Source organism: Glarea lozoyensis, assembly GCF_000409485.1.
Source record: "Glarea lozoyensis ATCC 20868 chromosome Unknown GLAREA10, whole genome shotgun sequence".
NCBI classification, from domain to species: domain Eukaryota; kingdom Fungi; phylum Ascomycota; class Leotiomycetes; order Helotiales; family Helotiaceae; genus Glarea; species Glarea lozoyensis.
The window spans coordinates 1,752,952-1,773,767 of NW_007360984.1; the positions used below are offsets into that span (position 1 = coordinate 1,752,952).

A 20,816-nucleotide genomic window follows, 5' to 3' on the forward strand; every position below is an offset into this window, starting at 1 on the left:
AGCTCCTGCCTATCACGTCAGCTTCAGATCGTGATTGAGCGAAGGCATGCACTCTTAGAATTTCATATTTGCTGAAGACGATTGACGAAATATATCGTATTCTGTCAAGCCAAACGAGTAATTATCTTGTTCCGACTGCCAGTTATTATCCACGAGGCAGGAGCGAGGGTCTCTGAGTTGGTCGGTCAAGCAAAAAATAAAGCTCGATATCTGCCTATAGTAAAAGTATGGTGTGGTAGATTCAGCTTACGGTGAGCTTACTGATATTATACGACACTCTTCTCATCCAAAGGTATGTCGCAGCAACTTCTGTGGCTACAAGGAGAAACAGCTTGTATCTCGAGGACGACTTCATGAAATGACTGCTGATTGCTAGGCTGTTAATTTGGTCCTAGGAAGAACACACAAGTGCCGTCGGCATATGTTGGATTTTATCCAATCACATTTGCTAAACAAATCGTAAGGTTCTTCTCGTGAATATGGTCGCAGCACAATCTCACTGCGGCGCAGATTTCGGAAGCGGCTAGAACCCCACGAAATGAGTTACTGTACCACCGAGATGTCAGAATCAAAATAGGTATTGATTTTCGTGGCTTCTTCATGTATCTCGTCGGACATTGAAATGAGGTGCCGCCAAATTCTTGGGCCACATCAACAAACAACGTCGCGCCCTCAATTCCCACTCAACGCAAGCAAAGCTAATGGTCTCCCCATGGTCGCGACTGTTTTAAAGCTATGTTGGTGTTGGAGTTTATGCTTTGCGAACAGCGGCCACTTCTATATATACTCTCGTCCAGCCAGTCGTACGCAGCCCGTCTCGTTGGATTCTCGCTTTATGTCAATCAGCCTCACGCGCATGCAGCAAACGACCAAGTGTCCTCGTTTCAGCTCGGAATCCTACCCAACCTGCGGCTATCACCCGGTATAGAATTTTACGCAGTCGAACGCCTCATGATTGAATCCGCTACCGCGAAAGTCTGACCACAAGGCTGGAGGGCTACACGACGGCGCAGCTTCGCGAGACACGTTGATTGACCAGATGGGGACCCTTAAGGATTGTCTCCCCTGCGCAGGGCTGTTTGCGCTGGAGATGAGAGGGTGCACAAGGCGAGATGTTGGGGGAGCACGGCCTTGTTGATCCTGGGGTTACAACAGTTGAGGGTTAGGATTTTGTTTAAATACTTTCTCTGCCTCCTCCCTTCTGCTTGGCATATTTACCAACATTTCTCATTCCTCTTGTGTCTTGCTTCAATTGAACAAATCTCTATTTTACTTAAATTTATTCGATACAAACACAATACTTTCAATATGCCTAATGAATGGAAAAACGGCCTCTGCAGCTGCATGCCTTGTGGACTGTGTACGTAAACTCGAAATTTGAACATCTGGCATCCAATTCTAATTTTTGTTCAGGCATGAAGAGTTACTTCTGTCCTTGTATTCTCGTCGGTCAAAATCACGCTCGAATCCACAAAGGAACGCAAAAAGAAGATGCTTGTAGTGGGTGGTGCGCAGGATGGTGTGGATTGACGAGTTGTCTTGGTCTTGGATGGATTTTACAAATGATGGATCGTATGGAGATGCAAGATAAACATAGTACGATCTTCTTCTCACAGTTCTGTAGCGACATTCTAACAATTGGCAACAGATCTCGAAGGTGGTGGTTGTGGTGCTTGCTGCAAGTCCTTCTGGTGTGGATGCTGCATGAACATTCAGATGTCGAAGGAACTCGATTATATTCAACTCCAGCAGCAACAGGGTGGTTATGCTAGCAACCAGGGGATGGTTGCGAAGCCTCAACAGTATCACGGTTAAAATATGTTACAACTTCTTGTGGGACGCCCGGTTAGCTTGGAGTTTGGGTATGCAATGGCTTGGGTTGTTTAATTTGTTAGTAATTTGTTAGGAGTACCAAGGATTCAATACCCATATTATTCATATTGTTCACTGCGACCATTGAATTTCTGAATAATTGTAGGTTATTTCTTTCGTGACGGAGCTGAATATGCCGCTTAGACTTTGACTTCGACCAAGCCAAGTTATCTCGAGACTGTCATAGTTTGACTTATCGGATCATCACATATCAATAACCAAAAGCTGAACATTCCACAGCCGATCAAAGTCCTTACTCCGATCCTTGACGCCTTCGTTTCAAGTCTTCGTAGGGCTGAGAAGCATATGTCTCAAACTGCGAGCCAATAGCATTTTGTATTGACCGCGCAAGTTCATGGCGTGTAGCTTTTGCCCATCGGTTGAATGTTTTCTCAGATTGAAGATACCCAAGAATTAGACTATTGAGTAGTACACGCAGATACAAGAAACTCAGAGTTGATCTCTGGAGTCTGGTGTTTTGAGACGCGACATGGAAATGCAAAAGTCTTAATCATTTTGGAAATCTTGGTCCGCATCTTCGACACTTAAGCTTAATATATGGCGTTTCGCACAGATTAAAGTATGTCTATGGCAATTTAAGCTTTTATGGGGGTTTTGGTCTAAAGACCTCATTTTGACTCAACGTTGTTGTACAAATTTTACCTGCTCAGTGACATGCCAACAGACAAGGGGCTGGATGTAGAAAGACCAGTTTAAAATCAATACAAAGTATTACTTCAAGTTGTTTTCCAAGGAATAATTCAAAAGATTATACATTAGAACACTTGGACAATAGAGTAATCGAAGATGTCGCAGATATTTCATGTTGGTTGTGGGTAAAATAAGACAACACCATCTATACCTACATAATGTGACTAGAATTTAGAGACTAAATAGAGTTACTCTATGCTACTGACACCGCAAAACCAATCAATCCATACCAAATGGGAAACCCTGGTAATAAGGAAGGTGCAACACGAAGTTTGTATGTGTGGAGTTGATGTGTATTCTAAGAAGTTTTGTCTCTACATTAGATCTACAAAAATGGTAAGCTACTTCGTAAGGACATATTTCTCTATATAAAAAAAGAGGATTGTGTATTATATAAAATATCTGAACACCGAATCAACGATCAAGAGGTTTTAGCAAACCAAATCACCTCAAATGTAATACCGATATCAATCTATTTACTAGTGGGATACCGATCAATAAAAAGAAGACTTTTTTTGAAACACATCCATTACACTAATGCCATATATGCATCATTCGCACGTCATAGAGTACATAAATAACGCCAAAGTACAACTATATCGACTTCCCAATCTTCTCCCTCGTACTTCTGTCCTATGCATGGTTTTAATCAGCTATAAAGCCTACTCATCATGTTTTCATAACAGGGAGTAGTACGTGTGAATATCTATTCACAGCTCACAATTGTGTCAAAAAAAGGAGGCGAGCGGGAAATAGGAGAAAGGGGACTTGTATGCTGTCAAAATAGAGCTCACTACCGAAACTCCCCGCATCATTAAAATTATGTATCAGAACGCACTTCCATGTTCAGCCATATCACACCCTAAATTCAAAAGAGAGCATACGAACAGGTGTACCAAAGTACACCTTCTGATGTATGGCCATACACCGACGACCGCAATAGGGGAGTTTGTGCAAAAGTTCAAGTTCCTGGCAAGTTACACAACTGGATGAATTTCCTCTTAAACTTGCTTATGCTAAGCTATCAGCCACTCTAGACGCCAAGCCTTCTAATATCATAAGTTTACTATCTAGCGTTTAAGTTAGAGCGCGTTTTTGTCTTGAATTATATCGACTAGAAAGACAGTCTATCTGATTATCAATTCCTGTACAATTCAACTCGCATTCACTTCTAAGTCTAGACCTCTGGCTGAGGTAGTGCTTCACATCTTATATCTTGTGAAAGTGGAAGTCATATACTGATTAATCTGTGCTGTAGAATTCGTAGATGCGATTTCCAGACTGCCAGACATACTTGTAGATGTGATAGAAAGTATGTAATTATTGAAATTTGCAAAGCAAGAAAAAAGAGTATTTCCTAGCACGCCGTTACAAACGCTCTTATTTTCATAAAAAGATCCATAGCTTTTCTGGCGTTGTGATGGCTAATCAAGCCTTTGAATATGGATGAGGTCAATTTGTAGGACGAATAAGGAAGTATAATTAATTCAAAGCTACATCACTGAACTGGAACGACATCTCACAACGCTACCATTTGTATTTTTAATACTTGGATTTGATCGGCACCTATGGATCTAAACATATCTCATGGACCTCCTCCAGTGACTCCACGCAAACCAGATCCATAGCCCAGTCCCCACTTCCTCACTCTAAAGTATCCATCAACTCTAGGCAAGAGCAAAATAACATTTTTACAAACCCAGACCCCGTTGCCTCAGCAAACAAGATATATCAGCCGTAATTCGTAGAACAGGGCCATCTAAGAACCCCTATTCATTTGTAGTTTGGACCCAATTCCCCCCATTATCCCATCCGAAAAGCGTGTGCGTGGACTCAAAATGTCTAAACCAAAATGAGAGCCCTGAGCCAGTTCCCCAAACCATCCCGAGAAATTAACGTAATCCCGTGAGAAACCTGGTGACCCATTTATGAATTCGATTCAAAAAATACAAGAAAAGCATTAGCTAATTGCGAGAAGATGCAAGAAGCAGATCGATGTAACCCCCAGAACGCCGGTCGTCGTGTCGACAATGAATAGTATTATGTAACAGTGAGAAATTCAAGTGCACCATCTGTATGTACGCATTATCGAAGGTGACAAGTTCGTCGGTCCGGTTTCTGATGACTGTGACATGCCAGCAGATTTATCGTCTCCAACCAACATTCCATATAACATGTGCGATATCCTTGGCGGTATTTACAGTATCAACAACCTTTCCGAAGAGCCCTTCCGATACGACGTCATCCTCATCTTCCTCGTAAGGCATGAACATTCCGGACGGCGTTCTTCTCATCCCACTGGGCTCACCGCTGAGACTCGATGATGATCCTGACTTCTTGAGTCCCGATGACAGTCGATCTTGAGTAACCGCGACACTGTCCTTGCGTGCACCAAAAGAGCCTGATGGTTGCCAATCGAGATCGTCGTCGTCTTCATCATCCTCTCCCAACAGGATCCGTGATGATGGTTTCGAGGGCCTCAATGTTTCCTGGGATGGCGAGGGAGAGAGTCTATTACCACTCCAGATGCCACTACTATGCTTCATAGCTGTTTCTTGTGGCTCGGGTGTATCCTCACGGTATTTTAATGTAGTCGAAGGAAGAGTAGCAATCGTCTTGGTCTCGGTATTGTTCTGGCGAGCTGCGGGACGTTTGCTGTGTAATGGAGGTAACTTCCGCTTCGAGTTACTTCTCTTCATCATAATAGCACCATCGTCGGAATCACTGTCATCGTACTCCTGCGGATAGATATCTGGTTCCTCTTCATCACCCTTGATATCTAAGGCGATGCATTGCTCGACCTGTTCGTTGAAATGGATATGACGTCGTTCATTTGGTGATTCCAATCCAGAAGAGGAGATTGAAGGTTGTGTGCTGGTATGAGGACTCAGTCGTGAAGAAAATGGATATGCGTATTCCGATGTAGCCCGTCCAAGTAATGGTCTGTCACCATGTGTTGACTGCTGGGCCTGAATTGCCGCTGCAGCTTGCTTGAGAAGAGAGGAAGAAGAGAGTGACTTTTGCAGCATAATCTCTGACATGCTTCTCTTTTTCAAAATTGGTTTCTTATTGAGAAAAGAGTTCGATTTTGATAATTTGCTGCTGCCAATAGGAGAAGGGGGCTGAAGGTGTAAAGACTTGTCCTGGCCGGATTGAAGAGGCCCATACAACCAAGTAACGTCACAATCTTTTAACCTATCAATTGGTCAATAACGGGTCCTACGACAATATTTTCAAGGTTTCTTACCAATTAAGCTTTTCTGGGGAGACGGTTTTCAGCTGATTCTTCGATTTCGTCCATGTCCGCCATGAGGCATTTTCTAATCGCGCACTGTTATTGTAAACACCGCGTTTTGATACAATGTGCTTCCATGACGACCAGATATCCTCTTCGTTCCAATTGTGGGATAGATAATCAACGTGCCGCGAAGGCTCGGTTCTTACCGCGGTATCATCTTCAGCGTGTTCTACTGGGGTCGGAGATCCTGGTCTCGATACGTTCGTGGAAGTTGAAGCCGATGTGGGGGATACGGTATAGGAATCACCCGTCCGGGGGCTCGCCGGTGGTTCCAGATCTTCTAACTGGTCGTGGTCAAAATATCCTACGTCGTCGTACGAGGGGAATGCAATCTGATCGTCGTCGTCGGCGTCGTTTTCGCAATTCGCATCGAGGGAGAGACTGCTGGCTGGGGTAGATGAGAATGACGGCGCCGCGGAATCTGCATGCAAAGTTCTAGGAGACGAAGTGGTCGATGAAGAAGTCGAGTTGGAAGGGGATATTATCGTGCCAAAGCCGCTACTTGATTTAGGTCTCGAGGGGAGCGCGAAGGACGATGGTGTGATGAATTTTGGCTGCGAATGCGAACGTCGTAGCGGCCCTGAGGAGAAGTAGTTATTCTCTTCAGATTGGAGGACCACTGCCATTTCGTTTGAAAATGCACCCGAGTCGAACAGAATAGCGGAGCGGTTTAAGGTCGCAGTGGACCAATGTATCAAAAGTCCTCTTGCCTGGTATCTACCGGTTCCTGTCCCAAATTCGCGTTTTCCGTGCCGAACGTTCCCTCACTCACACCACGCGTTCAGAAAATTCAATGGCGTCTCTCATTAATATGTTCTCAGTTATCGTCCGAGGATTGTTCGTGGAGGAGGCGAGAGAGCGGTGACGAGAAACAGCTGGATGGATATGCGGTTTTCCGCGATACTTTTATGATGTGGGGAACCTGGGGATGCCTCGGGAGGATGGGTCGATCGATTGGCGGTTTGGAAGAGGAAGTAATGCTCGCGGGAGAAGAAATTGGGGACGTAATGTGAATATGGTCGTCTCGAGAGTGAATAGAGGAGTGGAAGAGAGGAGAATGAATGGATGGTGATGGAGGTGGAGGTGGTGGTGGTGGAAGTAGTCGGATTGGGGTAACGAGTAAAGGTTGCAGGTCACATAGAGTGCAGCTCCCGTACTCTACTACTCTGTGTGCGGTAAAACGGCGGGGCGGTGGGAGGGCAAAGAGCAGGAAAATGCTGTTGCGGAGGCTCCTAGAGCGGCACTAGGCCCTTAGCGAGCAGCCTCTTCTGGGGCGGCCCAGTCGAAGGCTCTGCCCCTACGAGCTAGCAAGGGGCCTGGGAGTTCCAGAAGCGCAGGACGAATTTGCCTTCATTACCCCATGTGGCTAAAGCGGCAAGGCGGTGTCTGGTCGAATACTTCAAGGTCAACCTCGACTTCTTCACCAGATATAATGCCTTCATTTTCATTGTATCATCACATTCACAGACTCACCCGGCTTCAGCGGATTCGGCTTTGCCGTCGCAAATGAACTTTTCCAATAATTGCTGGCCGCTCTGAGCTCTCTACCTTCAGCGGGCATTGTACTTCGAAGTATATTCCAAACGGCGTTGACTAATAGCAATGTCGCTCAAACCTTGCCGCTTTCCTTCCATGCAACCTAACGAGGGGCGACCGACGGCTTCACAGCGAAAAAAATCGAGACAGGGAGGCTCTGGGCCAGCAGAAATAATACAGCATCATGGTACTCGTCGTCTCCTACTCCTTTCCTGGTGAGAACTCGCCCACCCGCTTACGCACGCCAATCGAATCACTCACTTGAACGAACTCTTTTACGAGCTTGCGGCATTACTCGTCGGGGTCACAAACCCTCTTCCGGCTCTGTCATAGTCGAACGCGGCACGAATTTGGCATGTACGAAGTACTTGTAGCTACGAAGTATGGCGAATATCAAGCGATGCAGGCATCCAAAGTCGGTGCGATTGTTGTCGAATTCTTTCCGCATCCTCCCTTTGTGCCCCCTTTCCCCTCAAAAAGCCGCCCCGTCACACCAAAGACGTGGAATTATTCGTCGACACGTTCTTTGTGTTGTATTCCTTGGGTGCTCGGTCTGGTCGTTGATGGTTAGAGTTTGTCTATCAGTGCCAATACACCAGTCCCGGGGAATCTGGAGCATCCTCGGAGAAACATTTCCGAAGGGAAGGAGAGCTGGAACAATACAAAGTAAACCATACTCCGTAGGACGTCTTCAATCATACTTGAAATCTTCCCCAGATGCGGCAAGCCATGACCTTGGACACAGACTGGTCGTGATAGGCACCATGCAACATACACGCCATGCAGAGCGACATGAATCCAAGTACATCTTGACCATACCTGATCAAATAATAGCTAGAGGTTGATCAATAGCTATCTGGAAGTGGAGTTGGTCTGTACGACCTTAGGTTGATTGGAAAAGCAGCATCAAACGATTGGAAGCATTTACTCCCTTGGTTCCAGCTTTCTGGTTTTCCCAGTTGCTTGCTTTTTCGACCCAGCAATGCTAATTAATAAACAGGAGCTGTCCCGCATCACAACGGCGTTGGAATTCCTCCATACATTCCTTATCATTAGAGCTACTCGACACACCAGACAGTGTCGAGTCTTCAGAGCTCATATCCCCTTGCAACGAAGTGGGATCAATGCATAGTTACTGCCTGCAGTCCACAGCTCCATGTTTGCACCATAAAAAAGTCTAATATACTTGACCGTCATGTTATATTCCAGCCCTCTCAAAAATTGAGCAGTCCTTGAGTACTGTATACATGGACAACGCATGATACCCACTTCATTATCCTCCCTACCCTTGTCACCCCCATCTTATCCACATCACCCCAAGAAATGTCTGAATGGTCTGGCCATATTGTGGCTTGCCTGCTGCACCCGAACAGCCGAAGCGTTGCGTGCGACCCCCAAGAATATTGGCTTCACCCACGAGATCGTCCATATTTCGTGGGGTGAAACATCGATTTAACTTTATTATCACATCTAAGACTGCCAACGTGGGGTAGAAAGTTAGTGATTGAGATTATATTGATATCTGAATAGACGCTACTCTTCTCTTCACATACAAATTCCTTATCACGATCTATCCATGCTACCTATTAAGCTTGGATTGACAGCGTCCATCAAACCTGGCTGCAGGTATTACGTATATCTTCGAATATGAACCATAACAAAAGTGCTCGCAGCTTCTGAAGGCTGATCGCTTATGTCGTCCACATCGAGGCGTCAAGCCACCAGAAGCCGTTTACGCCAAACCTTACTTCGGTCTTCTTTCAGTTAATGCTACCCTTAGCGCAAGATCAAATACCTCGCATTGTTAGCAACTCCTTTTCAAGGCATATGCGCCGCCATCTTCATAAACCGCCGCGAATTGGTTTCGTATACTTCTTGCGTTAGGAATACGTCATTGAGCTCCAAGTCTAAAGTTTCAAAAGCACCAGCACCATGGGCTGCAAATCGATCTGATTATGAAGTTCTCATCACTTTGGAATTGCTGTTTCACTCCGGATTCGCTTCAAATTCCTCATTTGATCTTTAGGGTCTTACCTAAAATGTTCTCCCGCGCTTCTCTTGATAGACAAAGTACGCTCTGGCTCCGGTGTTTCTCGTCGTGGCATTCGAAGTTGCTGTACTACAATCACGCAACACGATCGATTACTCTGCCATGCTAACTCCGATCGGTTTTTCGAAATTCATCTGAGGAATTTAGGACCAAGAAGTATAAATGCTCTTTCGGATTAGACCACCCAGATTTATATCAATAAGCATTGACGTCGAAGAATAATCCAAAAGCAGAGACACATGTTCTAAATAGCGCCGCTCGTTGATCATCCTTCTTGTTGAGTTTGATATCAAAAGAAACGTTCTTGTACACATTGCGCATCCTTGGAGAAGAAGTTGCTTGCGAGTTGATGAGCTGAGTCCACCTACGCGCATATAGAAATGCAATATAAAATCTACTATAACCTCCTCTTCCCTAGGATAATTCATCGAGTGTTGTCGATTCATGAAACATATGGTACATGCATTGTGGCGTTACACATCCCATTTTTGCTGTCCTATGCGGCTCACTATGCTACAGTCCAATCTCGGTATCACTATCTTGATTCATTGTAAAATCAGATACCATATGTCTCCGAACCTAACTAGATGAGGTCAAAATCATGGATCAATTCGTTCTGCCAATAATACGCGAAGTACTTCCTACATCTCCCGCAGACCATTTCACGGTTGGTGGTTAATAGACGCGCATCGCATTGCATAAGAGTGGGTACGTAAACCTGTTTTGCGAACGGTATTTACATACCGCATGCAGGAGGGCTTGCATATGTATATGTTGGATATGGAAGAATATAAGCCATCGGCGGTGAGGAGACACAACATTATTATTCTAATCGGTCAGAACAGAGAATGAAAATAACCAAATTGGGTCCATCACTTCGATCGTAACACCCGACAACTCACCTACCTAACCGCTCTTGTATCACGACATAATCAGCACTTTATATCGACCGTGTAAATGCCACGATGTTTGGTGGGTTGGCTTGCATGAGGATGGGACTGCCAATGTAGATAAGGTGTTACTGTACCTTTGCATCGTAGGACTTATGTCCGGAATTTTGATCCGCCCTCTTAGACGGGAAGAAACTTGACGGCTTTCTGTGCGGTATGTACCCTTTCTGGATATCTTGTTGTGTTGTATGAAGGATTTTAATCTAGAAAGATATAGATGCATTCGACCGTATGTCGTACGATGTCTGAAAGGAGATGGATACAATTCGAAGAAGGAACGGTTCAACCGGTACAGTCCATCCAAGCATACCGTTTAGTGTATTTGTGGGTTCACTTGGCGACTGGACTTCTCCACCCGGAAGGTGAATCATTTGATTTCCGGATAATTGCCCGATTGGATTCTGAACCTCTGATACCATTTATACTTTGCGGTATAAAAATCACCAGGAAGGGCGAGGGGAAAGCTGGGAGGTCTGAGCGATAACTTTCCACTAACGTTAGTTCTACTTCAGATCGGGATCTTACTCCATGCGCTTGTACTTCTATACCTTCAATTCATTTTCTACTAATCACAGTATCCATCCCATGACGCTCTCTTCAATTATTACGGCATCTTTAACCTCCCACTCTTGCACTCAGCCCTTCAAAGTCTAGACCTCAACCACCGTATCAAGTGGATCACCAAACGGGAGCAATCACTCAAAAGATAAGATGACGTGCAGGCAGGCATACATAAACTCCACTCCCTTATCCCTATATAACCCGCTTACTAGGCATACGGAGTATATTTCGCATCAAACGGCACGATTATTATATTCGGCAAAATTTCTCCTTTACCACTCTCGAAGTTCAAAATTGAAGGAGATATTAGAAGTTGGCTATTTACTCGAGTCCCGAGGCCCTGGACACCTGTTGGTAATGAGGGGTCTTGCGGCATACCTGGCGCGGCTGAATAGGAAACGTTGAGATGGCTTACGAATAGCATCCTCGTATCGGAAGCGGTGGATGTTCCGAGATATGCAACTGTCTCCTTTCCTGGGATCAGATCCGTCATATTTGGCTTGTGAAATCTCCTTTGTCGGAGCATATACATAGCCCGATGTACTCTGTGCGTAGGGAAAGTGTATAAAGATACTTCGTCACCCCAGCGCGAGAAGTACCGGCTTTGCCACGACCACATGTTGCTGGGAAAGAGGGGTCTTGGGATGGCGCGATGGATCTTACGTAGTGCGTGTCTCTGCCGTGTTTACATCGATACTCGCAGGTACAGTATATGAATATACCCTTGGATCAGTGAGGGGAAAGCCGAGATATCTCAGCTTTCTCCTGGATTCTATTTATCTGCGATGAGATTGCGGAAGAGGATTTGGACGCCGAGTGGATTGCCACGTATAATGGGTCAGCTCATGTTGGAGATGCATTGCAGTGGATTTGGAGATGCTGTTTTGCGAGGCTTAAGGTTTGGTTGATACTTGGCGGGAATTGAGAATACGAAGGTGAGTTAAGGAGGTGTTCTTTGGACTGTATTTGGTACTTCTCAGATGTTATCGGCTTCCTCGACCTTGGCAGATATCAAGTGATTCAAAGCCGTAAACCCGAGATGGCAAGTGCAGCCTTTGATGACAGTATTCTTATGGTCAAACGTGCAATCCGGGGAAGATATCATCAACTTGCTATCTTAACCTCTTAGCTCTACATCAGACAAGATCTACGTAATTCTGAAGCCAGCTATATGGCTTTCGTATGATTTCAGCAGCCAAGTCTCATATTTCGAGGCGACTCACATGTTGGTTCCTTTTATGTTCTGAAGTCATTATGATATCTTTGTAGCTTCTAGTCACCTATACAGACCTTCAGGGGAATGGCCACCAATAAATCTCTTCTCTCGCGGAGCTCTAAGTCTAAGGGTCTGAAAGCTTTAAAACCCCTCAAGCACAAAGTTATTTTTGTGAAGAGAGGAAGAGGTAGGTTGAGTGAATTTCAGTCACGTCCAAGTTAAGGCTCTTGAGCTTAATAACATTATGGAGAGTGGTCTAGAAAGTAGAATTGTACAATATTCAGCCCCCTTCAACCCTTTTGGTTTGGAAAGTCTACAAAGCAAGAAATAACCTCCGACATCATGTCAGCAATACGAGAACTGCTTTTATTTCTGTGCCTTGCCTGAGACTTGGATGATTTTGACTTTATTTGTACTCAGAAGCACAAAACGCTACTTCCACTACTTCAATCATACTCATTAGTCTAGGAAAAGGAAGTGTTTTAATAATCATGTTTCTTCGCCGGTTTATCAAGCAGGTCTTCGCTTAGTTGTGTAACATTGAACATCTGAGCTTGCGTGGGTGCCATCCCATCATAGATACAGATGTTTGAGAATCCATTCGTTCGTGACGAACCGTCGTTAGATTTACACCCGTACAAAAACAACATCAAGCTCCTTCCTGTAAAATAGAAGAATGAGATGGCTCACAGAGGACTTCCAGATTAAATGCCGTCTTGAAGAGGTCCATTTACCCTGCTAGCTGGAAGTATCTAGAGTTATTTTATGACATGCAATTTCGACTGCTTATAAGCTATCTCTTCTGCTCTCTGCCAAGATCTACGACATGAATTTATCCCAAAAGGAGTTTCCGACGGCTCGTGCCATCACTTCTCTCTAGTCACGGAAATTGGAGGTGCCACAAAACAAAGCACTCTTGAAGGTGCTAACCCTATCTCACATTGTCTTCAATACTATATCGTAAATCTTCCTAGCATCTTCAGGGGCACCACATGATACTCTCCGTACTTCAAAGACCTTACTTCCCAGTTATTTATGTTGGATAAATAACCTAGATGTGTAGAACTTAGGTTGGGGGTATATCAAATAAATAGTGCGTTCTTGATTCCAGTTCGAAGATGTAGAACATGCTCTCCAAATCTGCGCACCCAAAAATACATCATCACGCCAACTCTCTCTCCTCCCTGTCCGTTAACTCCTACCCTCTGCTATTTTATTCCATACGTCACCAAAGGCCCGCTATCAAACACTCAAATCCCAGTAAATAGAAACCACGACGACCAAAATCGCAAGAAAACACTAACCCCCTGATTAATATTTCAGGATCAGATAACGTTAAGTATCAGGAAACTTTATTTCTTAGAGGCTAAATTCATGCTCCTTCAAGCACATCACTTCAACGATTAGGAGGGCGCGGAGAGTCGTATTTCGGGGATGAAAGATGATTGCATTGTGATTGGCAAACCCGAACTCTCATAATTTACTATGTCCTCGAATTTTTGTCGAATTCGGGCTCAATTAGTAGGTTTGATTTCGGTGACAATTCTAAAATCGGTGACAACAACCAGCCGCTTTCTTGGCTGTTTCTCTATACAGTTCGACTCGTCATCTTGCCCGGACTACTGTTTTGTACCTATCAGCCTTTCCGACGCCCTATGTACTAATTTAAACTGGATACAATTCAAAACACAAGCCGGGCAAAATCATAAAGTCCATGGAATCGGAGTATTGTGATTTTGGAAAACCATTGAGGGAGGCAGGTTTAATATAACATAGTATCAGACCATTTTGTTCTGACTGTCTTTCTACTTTTATCTCCTTTATTTTGCCCTCCTTCACGCTCTTGTCGTTCATCCTTCTCCGAATTCCGCTGTCCCTACAAGGTCTAAATCTTCTATTTCCCCTCCTAGACACCCAATTCTCATCACTCGAAACAATGCAATAATCATCAACAAGAACAAACACCAGTTCCCTCACCAGCAATAAACCATCCGACGAGCAAGCGAAAAGATCAAGGTAACAGATATATTCAAAGCAGAGACCATGATTCTATGGTTCTATAGATCACATTCCTGGACAACAACGCTCTATCATTGTCCAGCTCCCGTGGTTCAGAAGGCAGTGGGAGTTGGATAGTCATTTTTGGAACTATTATTGCTTGATTAATGGTGTATTAGACATTTGATAGTTAACACATGCTATCTCTGATCTGTGTGAATTATAATTTGAATTCAGCAACAATTGTAAAATCGGTGACAACTCTGCCTGGATCATTTTCTAAACTACTCCTGCAAGAAAATTTCCCTCCCCATATGTTTTTTTATCACATAAAGGGGATTGCCGTACGGTTGATTTTTATATACGACTGGACCTTTCAGGGCTAGCATCTACACTCCCGTTTTTGAAGCATACCTCGCGACTATGGCCTATACTGTTAAAGCTATTGAATAGATAGGGTTTAAATATCCGAGGTTACCCTACCTATTTAAATATTTTATAGTTAGATCTCGTATAAGAGTTCCTATTATTTTTATTAAATTTAGAACTAAAGTATAAATCACGACACAAGCCAAACACTTAATAATGCAAATGTAATAGTGAAATAAAATGGAGAGAAAGAAAGGAGAGAAGATGGATCTCATTATACAATGTATTACTAATTTTTCTATCTTAAATATTTTCCCACTTTCCCATCTATTAGCGCTGTGTTATTCATCCTCTTATGATTTGTTTTTTATTCTTCCTCTAAACTTCTCTCTCTAGCTCTATACACAGCTTCCCACAACACTATCTAACCTCACCTAATATTAAAAAACCAATCTTCCTTAAGTGTTATTTATTTCATCTTACAAAAGTCAATAGCCCACACTCGTAACGATTCCGAATGTAATTATAGTAAGCTTAATTTAAGTTAAAAGGAGAAAGAATAGTCCTGACTCCCGTGGCTCGTAAATTGTACACGTAAAGGAAATCTATTCGTTTGTGTAGTGTTATTAGATTAGAAAGATAGAAACCTATGTTTAGAGTAGACGAAGAGTTGATTTATAGTGTGTGGTAAATAGAATTGTCGAGGCATGTTACCTTTACTTCCATTACTTTCCTATTAACTAACATTCAGAATCGGTACTACTCCCAGAAACGGTGACAACTCAACCTCATGGCCTCCATCATTTTCCAAACTACTCCCACAAGAATATTTCCGTTCCCATATGTCTTTTATTATATAAATTAGATTGCCGTACGGTTGGTTTTTACATACGAGTCTTACATCTAACGCAAACCTTTAACTTCTCATATAACAGACAAGTTCTGCTTAAACCTGTCGGTTTAAAAACCACGAAGTATCCCTTTATTTTACATATCCTTTTACAAGATGTTGCTATACCTTTATTACCAATTTTCACTGCCTCGATTGTGATTTTAGGATAGAAGCCTTTGCTCTTACATTCTTACCCTCATATCATCTATCATTCATCTTCTATCATCCATCCTCCTTTCCCTTTCAATCTTCATCATCCCACGTCGCTCATCTCCAACCCAACCTTGTATGTCACAAAATCATCTTCTCCAAGTATAATTTATCACAAACGTGATCTCCCATCCCAAAATTAACCCTCATGTAATCAAGTTATCAAGTTATCAAGGTAGCAAAAGTATTTAATGGAGTTAGGGTGACACTATGGCTCTATAGATTAAATTGAAACGATGAGGATATGGAAAATGGTGTTGGTTTCATTGTAGTACAAAGACGCACGGCTTTTTTGGAGTCAGTGGAGAGTTGACTAATGGTGTGTGGTAACAAAATATCAGAAGTACGTTGCCCTCACTAATACTATTTTCTCACTAAGTGAGATTCGTATTCAGTGACAAATTCACCACCGGTGACAACATCCCCTCAATTGCCACTCCACACCCACTTACCACTAACCCCCCAAAACCCATCTCTTATCATCAGTCTACTCACCACAAATCCAAAAACTCAATAAGACTCAAACACAAACACAAAACCAAAACACAAGCACAAGCCAGACATGTTCCCAACGGCGCAAGGATTGTACTTCCCGAAAGGAGAGAGAAAGGTGGGTTTTATAGCGCTTCTTACATGGTGTTATAATTGGGCTATGTTTAGAGTTTTGCGACTTGCGGTCCTAGACGTTTATTTTTTTGGCTCTTCCACCCTTCAATTCCTTCTTATACTCCTCTAATCCAACATCTCTTCAACTCCCATCACCCCACATAACAACACCACTTCCCTGAGGTAGCAGTAACAAAAACAATACCAACCACCCTCAATAAAGCCCCAAAAGTGCACACTGCCAAGTTAAGAAGCGATTTAAATTGTGGAAATAGCAAGCGATTTCTCTGATCTAGAAATTGTAACACAGATGAACAGCTCCTTTCCCATTCGGAATACAAGGGAATTGGGCAGTGATCTTTGGAGTGGGTTGAAATTTTTTTGATGATGTTTTTTTTAGAAAGGAAATTTTAGGTGGAAGAATTTGCGTTATTGCATATCGCTAAAAGAGAAACGAAGGGGTTTGAATTCGGTGACAGCATCGAAATCGGTGACAACTACCTCATTTCTCAACCAACTTCCTAGAATCATCTGAACCAACCACTTTTCCTGTATCTAAATAATGCAAGTAATATTTGACAATCACGCCAAGTAAACTATAATTACACTCCCGTCTTGTGTGGCAGCAGTTGTGGTCTCTTTAAAGTCCCATGACAGGTCGTTAATATCCTAATCTACATTAGCTAGATCGATTAAAAAAATGAAGCTTACTGTACGGTACTGGGGAGGGTTGTTCCTCTGACAGACAATGAAATATGATTTAATTGTAGACCAGAATTCAGATTTAGATATAAAGCAGATCAAGATCCAAATTGAAGAGACATGAAATTGGTATCGCACTACTTTTGATCTTAATAGTAAAAGAGAAAACTTTGTAGCTTGCTCTTATCTGTTTACTGTATTGATTATCTTTTCATCATTATACTCATTTCTCGTTCCATCTTGAATACCTCTCCTCTCTTTCCCCTCCTCGTCTTCTTCTCGTGGATGAACTCTCATTCTCTCCTAACGGACTTTATAATCTCCAACCTTACATCAAACCCCACAACACACTCTCCCAGCCACGATCCCCGCCAAAACTTGCTTTCCGCCTCCACAAAAGAATGAAAGTAGCGGAAAGGAAATGAGAATGAAATTTAGCAGGATAAAGGGGTATAGAATCTCACAATACAACCAAACTGGCTTTGTATAACGATCAACTAGGTAGAGGGGCGAAGAGCGAAGATCCACCAATTAAAACTCCATATTGAACCACTCACAGTCATTTTCTAACTTCATCATTATCTCAGTGCACAAAACCAATTTCGATCAACTACTCTACTACACGACAACCACATACCAATCTCTTCAGATTCGATTGCTTGACATACGTTCTTTTTTTGTGATGGAGATAACGATCAAAAGAACAGCTCGAAAGCCAAAGTTGTATTTTCTCGGCAGTATAAAATAGGTAATCATGAAATATGTCACAGGTTAAGGAAGTTCACAAGTTAAGGGAGTTCACAGGTTAAGGAAGTCACGAAACAGAGGAACATCTGCATATGTAATGAGCCTGAAATTGAAGAGATTTATTCAGGGATCGTACATCTGAGACTAGAATAATTAGGAGCTTATCTAACAAAGCGATTATTAAGTATACTCAACACTGTTACATACCTTAACGAATGCCAATTGGCAAGATCCTAAGTACGACGTTGAAGCTAATAGACGGATTCCCGGCTCTTCGATTGAGCTTGTTTGATGTGTACGAGAGCTGGATACAATACATGCTTCAATCCATCGGAGACAGTAATAGGTGATCCAGATATATGAGTTACTAGACGACATGGATGCCTCGGTCAAGTGTTATTCTTATAGTAATCACTAGATGAAATGGATATCTCAATCGTGTAAACGTAATGAAAGGTAGTTGAACTCTCGTTCTACTAGCCGTGAAGCAGGCGAAGTGCATATACTACTATCTGCGACCGTATCGGGCAATCACAGTCCATTACCATATCTACCTCCCTTATAGAAACAAAATCCCAGTGATCACTCCACCTCCACACTACACTTCCTTTTCCTATCTTTCCAAGTACCATGCATATCGTCGGGATATAGCTAGAAGAACCCTGGAAAGTCGTGCGAGTCACTCGCGGTAGATAAAGCAAGTGAGGTCCAAACATGACATTGAAATTAATGTACTTAAAGAAATCTCGTTAACTTACCTGAAGCAATTAGGATTAGGATGTATCTCCTGAACATAGTGGGACAGTAGGACTCGGAGCGCGACGTGTAGGCTCTTTGAGAAGTCAATGAGGAGATTAGTGACACTGACTTTGTCTACCACGAGACAGGCTTTGAGTGCAGGAAATAATCAATGATAGGACGCCAATCGTAAAAATTAGTCTGCTTCAACTGGAAAAGGCACAATTCATCTGTCAACCGCCTAGGTCCAACCACCCAGCTGGATGTTGGTAGGATTATTTGTGCAATTCGATCAAGTATGTTGTTATTGACAACAACGGAAGGAGGAGAACGATGCACACAACAAGGAGGCATGTGAGTGAACTGGCTTTTAGTCCAAGCATTAGAGTATAATTAGAAATGCCCAGGAGAAAGCAACAATGGATGGCGAAGATACGATGTGACTCCGGTACATCGAGTATATTGATTGTTCCTCGAACGTTTGAAGCAAGTTAAGTTCATCATGGATGTCACTCGCTTGTCAACACCTAAAAGAGACGACATGAACTCTCCAGACCTGGTCCTGGTCATCCGCAAAATTTTCTACATCGCAGCGCAAAGCTGAATTTGCCATTGGAGCTGATCAACTCCCAAGATCAATAACCATTTTCTCTATATCAACAAGCTGAAACTCGACTCACTAGTGATAGATGAAAATAGAGAAAATGGCAACACCTTGGTTCTCGAAGCAAAATAAGCGAAACAAAATTATTCGAGAAAAAGGAATACAGACAAGATCAACGATGCCCAATATCCAGCACTCGCTAATGTTGGGCAGCAAGAATGTGATATTGGGAAACGTCAAAACGTATACGGTATAACAGGTTTGTCGTTGAAGAATTTCATGCAGTCCAACACTTGATTGGCGCTCAGCTGATACGAGACGGAAAGTACCTTTTTACCTGACATGCCCAAAGAGTCAAGTGTCGTTGTTCCGCCTTGTCTCAATCGAAAAGGAAGTATTATCAGGTGATCAAGCATTGCCGATAATCGACGAAAACGAGTGACCAACAGGAGAGATATGTTGTCGCCATCCCGCCCACCGTGCATTGTATCACTCACCAAGAACGTCAAAGATCCTAAGCAAGACATCAGATGGTCTCACACCAGGAAACCCCATATTCGTAATCGGAGATTAGGAGGATAATCCAGCCGAATGGACGACAATGAATGTCACACCACTTCTAGACTTCCATGATGGACCGCAAGGAAAGTCAATTCGACTTAAGCGCCAGGCACACGAAACTTGTCCTATTGCGAATTTAATGCATCACACCCACTCAGGCGCGTAGGTTTGTTGAAGGTTGGGGGATAGGCGCCGAATCGGAGGATGAAAGACGACTTCTGAGTGTTGATTGGCGGAGAGCAGGATGATATGTAACATGAAAAGGCGCCTTCCGAATTCTTGGTGACTGGTTCACGAGAGAAGAACATGACGTACAGAAAGGATCGAATATGCAAAGAAGACCCCACGTGAAATCTTCCATCATGTGAACGGTGTGATTGAGCCGCCCAAAGTTTCCATCCTTCTTTGCAAAAGCATATGCATCTTTACCGCCGCTCGTGTGAAATTGCCTGTGTTTGAGAAGATGTCACAAGCAAGGACCGAGCATTAGGAAGATCAAGCAGCAATGTGATGACGAATTTCACAGAGATGGTGGCGTATCTCGCACTCGGTGATTTTGGAAAGACAGATGAAAGCGGAGATATGTTGGTATTGTGGTATGTTGCCTGAAGGAGGGGTTGATGGAGAGCAATGTTGGGATGTGCTGTAACATCAATCTAAATGTCAGCACTTTACCATCAACCAACCTGCGAACCAGGAATTTTGAACCCGGTCTGTGTTTGAGATTAGAATAGGCTCAATTGCCAAACTTGGTTGCTGATAACTCCAAAGCATCTCCTAGCTCTGTCAAACGATGGCCGAGTTGGATTTTCATCTTTTGTTCGGGAGACAGGGCTGAGGGACGCGTTCTCGCGATATCAGAGATGCCGTCTGCTGACTCCTTTCCAGCCACTTTTGTCTAGCAGCTAGAGCGGGATGGCGGATGGCGGAATAGCGGGAGGGGTTCTATTGATACCAGCGGAGAAGAAAAGCTGGGAAGAGAGGAGAGTTGCAGATGGCAATGCAGTGAGTTGATAGACCACCAGGCTGCATATCCCAAAACATGAGCGATCAGAGGGAAGAGTGAGGGTATCCCGAGTAGCGTAAGATCGGGGTGACTGAAGCTGTACAATTATTTCTAGGTACTATTATAGTAGCATCACTTATGAAGTGATAGACGGGCACGTGTAGAGCAGTTTCTCTTGGTGCTGTGAAG

General features: G+C 43.4%; 2 protein-coding genes across 2 annotated transcripts; one reads left to right on the forward strand and one right to left on the reverse strand.

The window, feature by feature from the left end:
* Positions 1-1,308: 1,308 nt before the first annotated feature.
* Positions 1,309-1,815, forward strand: GLAREA_05588 (uncharacterized protein; the record flags this gene model as incomplete). Its single annotated transcript, XM_008078877.1, has 3 exons — positions 1,309-1,360; positions 1,414-1,596; positions 1,649-1,815. The coding sequence occupies 3 exons, from the start codon at positions 1,309-1,311 to the stop codon at positions 1,813-1,815; spliced, it is 402 nt and encodes a 133-aa protein (XP_008077068.1).
* A 2,912-nt stretch (positions 1,816-4,727) lies between these two features.
* Positions 4,728-6,507, reverse strand: GLAREA_05589 (uncharacterized protein; the record flags this gene model as incomplete). The annotated part of the gene is made up of 2 exons (XM_008078878.1): positions 4,728-5,778; positions 5,831-6,507. The coding sequence occupies 2 exons, from the start codon at positions 6,505-6,507 to the stop codon at positions 4,728-4,730; spliced, it is 1,728 nt and encodes a 575-aa protein (XP_008077069.1).
* Between the last annotated feature and the right edge of the window lie 14,309 nt (positions 6,508-20,816).